This window comes from Sinohyriopsis cumingii, chromosome 9, assembly GCF_028554795.1.
Source record: "Sinohyriopsis cumingii isolate HCF-2022 chromosome 9, ASM2855479v2, whole genome shotgun sequence".
Classification (NCBI taxonomy): domain Eukaryota; kingdom Metazoa; phylum Mollusca; class Bivalvia; order Unionida; family Unionidae; genus Sinohyriopsis; species Sinohyriopsis cumingii.
The window spans coordinates 21,156,781-21,163,074 of NC_142969.1; the positions used below are offsets into that span (position 1 = coordinate 21,156,781).

At 36.3% G+C, this 6,294-nt stretch overlaps 1 protein-coding gene across 2 annotated transcripts in view; it reads left to right on the plus strand.

Moving 5' to 3' along the window:
- LOC149791363 (non-homologous end-joining factor 1-like) overlaps window positions 1–4,572 on the plus strand; it is a 34,051-nt gene extending 29,479 nt beyond the window's left edge. For both annotated transcript variants that reach the window (XM_089969911.1, XM_089969912.1), the window contains exons 6-7: window positions 736–929; window positions 3,408–4,572. In XM_089969911.1, coding sequence (XP_089826037.1) covers window positions 736–929; window positions 3,408–3,512 — 299 coding nt within the window. In that variant the 3' untranslated portion in view covers window positions 3,513–4,572. The remainder of the gene's footprint in view (window positions 1–735; window positions 930–3,407) is intronic.
- The last annotated feature ends 1,722 nt before the right edge of the window (window positions 4,573–6,294 follow it).

The following is a 6,294-nucleotide window of genomic DNA, read 5'->3' on the forward strand; positions in this document are numbered from 1 at the left end:
AATGTGCTCACATTCTTCAAAAATGCAGAGATGATAATGGACCTTACTCGAGTAACCTTACAATTATGGAGCAGTTTTGTAAATGAACATATATTCCTTCTGACTTTGTTAAAATGCCCATTGAATAATTAGTAAGCAAAGCATTACCCATAAGTTCAGAAAGGTCTCTGACATGATGCTAAAGAACTATTTTGATTACATTTATTACAGAAATTGTAATTGATTAATTTCTCATTCATTATAATAAAAGTGGCTACTGGTAATTCAAGATGAAGACATTATAATACAAGTAGCTAATTCTTGAGGAAGACAAATAGTCAGATCAACATTAATTCATACAAGGTATGGAAGCCTAAACAGAAAATAACATGTCAGAAACTGCTTTTGAATTGGATTTTATGGGTTTAATGCCATTTTTCAGCAAATTATAGCCTATATATGGCTATATCTGTTGGAGGAAGAACTACCAGTGACCCAAAGGATTGCTATTGACAAGCTTTCATGCATACATTACCCAGGTTGAGACTCGTATTCATGGAAACAGGTGAGATATCAATGATCAATAAATCCATGTGCCTTTGACTACTTGGCCAGACCTGTCAGAAACTTCACAGCTAATTTGTCTTAATGTTAACTATTTGAGTTTTCTTCTGTTAACACCAATTTGCCATGATGCATATACAGGAAGCTCATGAACGATTTAAAACTTTTTTCTTGTAATTTTTATCTTCCTAGTTGATGACGAGAGTGACAATCTCGCACAAAATTGCAGTATGGAAGGAGCCAGAAGTCCACCTGCACTAGCTTCCGGGGGCAGTAGCCAAATGCCAACTCACATTACAGGATCCAGATCCAAAAAAATTACATTCAAAAGTCCAAAGAAAGGTTCATCCAAAAGCCCCAAATCTCCAGTTTTGCATGCAGCAGAGGTTAGTGTTAGGACTGGTTGGCCTAGTGTCAGTAGAATGCGACTGGGTGGTACATCATGCTACATGTCTGCTGGAATCACTATAAACTGCCACACTGCAGACATTGTAGCGATATGACTGAATTTTTTTAAAGCTACATAAAAAATCCAAATCACACATACAGATTCAGCAGAAGGTTCTACAGTTAAGGTATTTAAAAGTAGTAATTTGTGACTTCTGTTTCATGTGTTCTTTTCCCTCCATTTTACTCTGTAGGAGATCATACACTATAATGACTGAAAAAAATTCTCATTATGCTTCTTGACAGTAAATTTAATGATCGTTATATTTAAGCGATGATTTTAACTGACCTTGCTGCTACATTATAACGTCCATAATGTACATAACATTTCTCTAAACTCTTTGATTATACAAATCGTCAAAGTGTCCCTCGGTTATGTTACTTATTCTGTATAAATCTATCAAGATGATCTTTCTGCACAAAACCATGTGGTATAGGTCAGCAATTGTGACCCCTTTGGTTCAGTTTAGTTTTACAACACAGAGCTGCCAATTGTTGCATGGTATGCACGATTACTTTGCAGTTTATAGCAAATTTGACAAGCATGACCAGTATGGATCCAAATAATCAGTTGTACTGCACAGATAAGCATGTGAGACCCCAGATTAGTAAGGCATCACAAACTGTACAGCAAGTGAGACCACAGCTTGGCATGGTATTGCAAACTATGGAACAGGTGAGACCACAGATTGGCAAGGTGCCACAAATTGTACATCAAGTGAGACCACCAACTGACATGGTATCATTGACTGTACAGCATGGGAGACTGCCAACTGACATGGTATTATAAACTATGCAGCAGGTGAGACCATGCATTGGCAAGGCATCACAAACTGTACAGGAAGTAAGACCACTGACTGACATGGTATCATTAACTGTACAGCAAGTAAGATCACAAACAGACCAGGTGTTACAAATGTATTGCAAATGGGGTCACTAAGTGGCAATGTATTCCAGACATAAGCAAGTGAGACAAAAACTAACAGGGAGTCACAAACTGTACATCAGTGGAGACCACAAACTGACAGTGTCACAAAAATGTGCAGCAGGTGAGATCACAACCTGATGAAGCATCACATGGCATGATCAATCCTTGAAAGTGCTTGAATTTTGATTAAAGGATTTTTCCAACATGTATTAGAAATGTGCTTGAAATCACTTATTACACATCTGAAAAGTGCTGAAATTTCCGAATGAAGCACATGTATCAGTTTTTGTTGTTTTTGTTTGTGGAGTTTAATGCCATTTTTCAACACACACACATTAGGCTATACATGGTGGCCAGCATAACTGGTGGAGGAAGAACCAGGGAAAACCCTGGGTAGATCCACCAACCCACAAGAAACTACTGGCAAGCTTTCTCTTGTACCCACATTAGCTGAACCTGAGACTTAACCCTCACAGACAGAGGTGAGATGTCAGTGATCCAGAATGGTGAGCACTTTTAAGACCACATGGCCACTCGGGGCCCCACATGTATTTGTCTGAAACATGTGTCACATTTGAGATGATCAAAACTGACATGGCATAACAAACTCTCCAGGGGGTGAGATTAAGAGCTGACAAGACATGACAGACTGTACAGATCATAAATTGAAGAGACTGTACAGGAAGTAAGATCACAAATTGAAGTTTAAAACTGCCCAGCAACTGAGCTCACAATTTAACAAGATTTCATAGACCAGCTGACAATGTGTTAAAGCAAGTGAGATGGCAAACTGATCTGTTGCAGACTGTACAGCAAGCAAGATGACAAACATACATGTGTTGCAGTCTGTACAGCAATCGATATGGCACAATGACAATTTGGTGCATTCTGTACAGCAAGTGAAATGACAAAATAACTGAGACTGTACAGCAAGTGATATGGCATGGTGGCAATGTGAGGCATTCTGTACAGCAAGTGTAATGACAAAATGACTGAGACTGTACAGCAAGTGATATGGCACAGTGGCAATGTGGTGCATTCTGTACAGCAAGTGAAATGACAAAATGCCTGAGACTGTACAGCAAGTCATATGGCACAGTGGCAATGTGGTGCATTCTGTACAGCAAGTGAAATGACAAAATGACTGAGACTGTACAGCAAGTCATATGGCACAGTGGCAATGTGGTGCATTCTGTACAGCAAGTGAAATGACAAACTGACAATGTGTTGCAGAATGTGCAGCACATGAGACAACAAACTGGCAAGGTATCACAAGCTGCAGAACTTCACAGAGTGTATCAATGATACCTGTCAGTTTGGAATAATCACAAACTATAACTTAAAATTAGAATTTGAAGTATACTTGATGTTGAGGAAGTAAGTTTTGAAATTTTCTTCTGTCCACTAGGATAAAAAATTGTAGATGACTGAAATTGCTTTTTAATACAAGCAAAAAAACTGAACCGTAAATTTTACTGTCTTTTCTCAGGGTTCTGACCTGTTGCAAAGACAGGCTGGCGCGGGTGAACTACAAACTGAAGAGGCAATGAAAAAAAAGTCCAAGAAGAAAAAGGCATTGATATTTAGATTTTAGGTCCTATAAAACATCTTTTAATGCATTACTGTGTACATCTAAACAATTTTTGTTATCTTATTCCATGAAACTTACTCAGTTATCTCAAATGAGATTAAGCTTTAATGATCAATTATTTAGCAGAATGGACCCATTTGTACATGTATTTGTACATTTGTACATGTATTTGTACATTTGTACATGTATTTTACATTGCTATAATTAATGGATTGATGATTGGCATATAATTTAAGATCAGTTTGTAAACTCAAATGACTAAGCCTTCATGTAGAATTTCAGTAGTTGATTATAAGTTACTAGTTTTCTTATGAAAAATTTGTTTCTACATCTTCATTTTTAACATTTTCAGTGCAGCATGTTTCTTAGGTTAATAATACTATTTCAGACATGTACTCCTGTTGATCATTGATCACAAGTAGCAACCAATCTACACTTTATAAAATAACCTGGAAATTGTGATAACTTTGTGAATTCAGAGACACAGTATGATTTCCAAGTTAAAACTGATGCTTAAACAATTCTGATGGGAGATCATCAGTCTTTAATTTCGACTGGTTTCCAACACTCGGTATAATGTCGTCTTTGTCTACTTAAATCTGTATCATATTTGTATATTTATTATGATAGAGAATCAAAAGATTTCAGTTTCTTCAGTCATGTTTCCAAGGTAAAGCTTGTACCAGAATGTAACTAAGGTAAAACATGTACCAGAATGTAACTAAGGTAAAACATGTACCAGAATGTTGGTAAAACATGTACCAAAATGTAACTATGGTAAAGCATGTACCAGAATGTAACTAAGGTAAAGCATGTGCCAAAATGTAACTATAGTAAAGCATGTACCAGAATGTAACTAAGGTAAAGCATGTACCAGAATGTAACTAAGGTAAAGCATGTACCAGAATGTAACTAAGCTAAAACATGTACCAGAATGTAACTAAGGTAAAGCATGTACCAGAATGAAACTTGATGATGGAAAGAGTAATACATATTGATATTCCAATTCTTTGGGAAATAAAATAAAATATTTGCACTTTATTAAAAGTCTAATAAATTGTAATTTTGTTATTAATTGGATTTATTATATGCTCATGAACTGAAATTATTAGCTGAAGTATGTCAAACCTGTTATCTTTACTCAGCATTCAGTTGTTCACAGCAGCCATGTTAATCACCACCCTTGTAAATTTTCTATGTAGAGGTCTTTTGTGTATCATCACCTGCATTCATCAGTTGGCAGGAGTGTATTTCCTAACCAAACCTGTATCTACAGCAGGGACCACTCAGTCTTTTGCTTCATGAGGAAGGCATTGCTCAAATACATGAACATGAATCAATGTGCAAACATTTATCTTGCTTTGCTCACCATTTTCCAGTCATGTTGAAATGTGTAAATCAACATTATCACTGTCAAATTCGAAAGTAATGTAGTTGCTATCATTAGGATGAGTACATTGTACTTCCACTGAGGGGGGAAAGTAGTTATCGCAGAAGAAATGGAAGTCACCCTTTGGCAGGTATAGTTAGATATCTTTATCTATTTATCAGTGAATTAAAGCTATCTCTGAAGAAAAACAGTTCATATTTGAGATGAGATACAAGTTATAATCCTCTTTAATTAGGGTCAGGAAATCATTGAATATTCAAAATCTGTAAATTCAGGTTAAGTTTTCATTCATGGATCACAAATACCATATACGACTTTTTTAAAAATTTCATATTTATCTCTCACTTTTTATGTAAACCAACTGTTGTTTGATCATGTTGAGCAAACTGTGATCCAGATATTGTTATTAAGGCATGAACAAACTAAGATCAGTGTATATTTTAAAAGTGTCATGATTTAATTTATGATCGTTTAAAGTGAGCAGGATACAGTGATCTTGAGTGAAACATAAATTTAGGAGAGAACATATACCCATAATTATTTTGTTGTACAGTGCACATAAATCAGTCTTAATAATCTAATAATAATAATAATAATAATATTTGTTTATAAAATGATTTTAAAAGGCAAACCTTTGTGCAGCACTCATCACCTAAATGCAGTGGCTGCTTTTGCCATTTCCTTTGATTTACCACTAGTGACTGGTTTGACTGTATTTTCTATGTCAGCTGCATTGCCTGGCATCCCTCGCCTTTCTAAATTGTGTGCTTTCTCTCCCTCCCTCTCTCTCTCTCTCTCTCTCTCTCTCTCTCTCTCTCTGTGCTGTCCTTTTAAGCTAAAAGAGGAAAAGACAAAAAACATGTCCAGTCTTGTTGCCATGGAAACCAGCTTGCCTCTTCAGGGGCAGTCAAGGATAGCACTATTATGTATTACCCAAGAAACATTCAAACTAAACTTTTATAGTGGTTTAGGAAGGTTGACTCAAAAGGTTTCTGAGGATGTTTGCTTTGCTGTTTTGGGTTTAATGCTGTTCTTCAATACATGATAAGATAAACATGGTAGTCAGTATAATCAACAGAGGAAGAATCCATGAACCATGGGAAAAACTGCTGACATGCAGGAAGCTACTGCCAGGCTTTCTCACACAAACACACTGGCTGAGCTGAGACTCAAACCCACATGGACAGTCATCTTTAATGGTAAATGTTTTAGACCACTTGGCCATCAGGGCCCTGAAGACCAGATACAAGGCAAAATAAACTAATTTACGAAAGGACTGGCTGTCGTACAAAAAAATTTTGATGGCTAACGATTCCATGGAACCAAAGAAGTTACATATCAGTATCTCAGTTATGTTACTAGGACAATGAGTTTTAATCCAAAGTTCCCCAAATT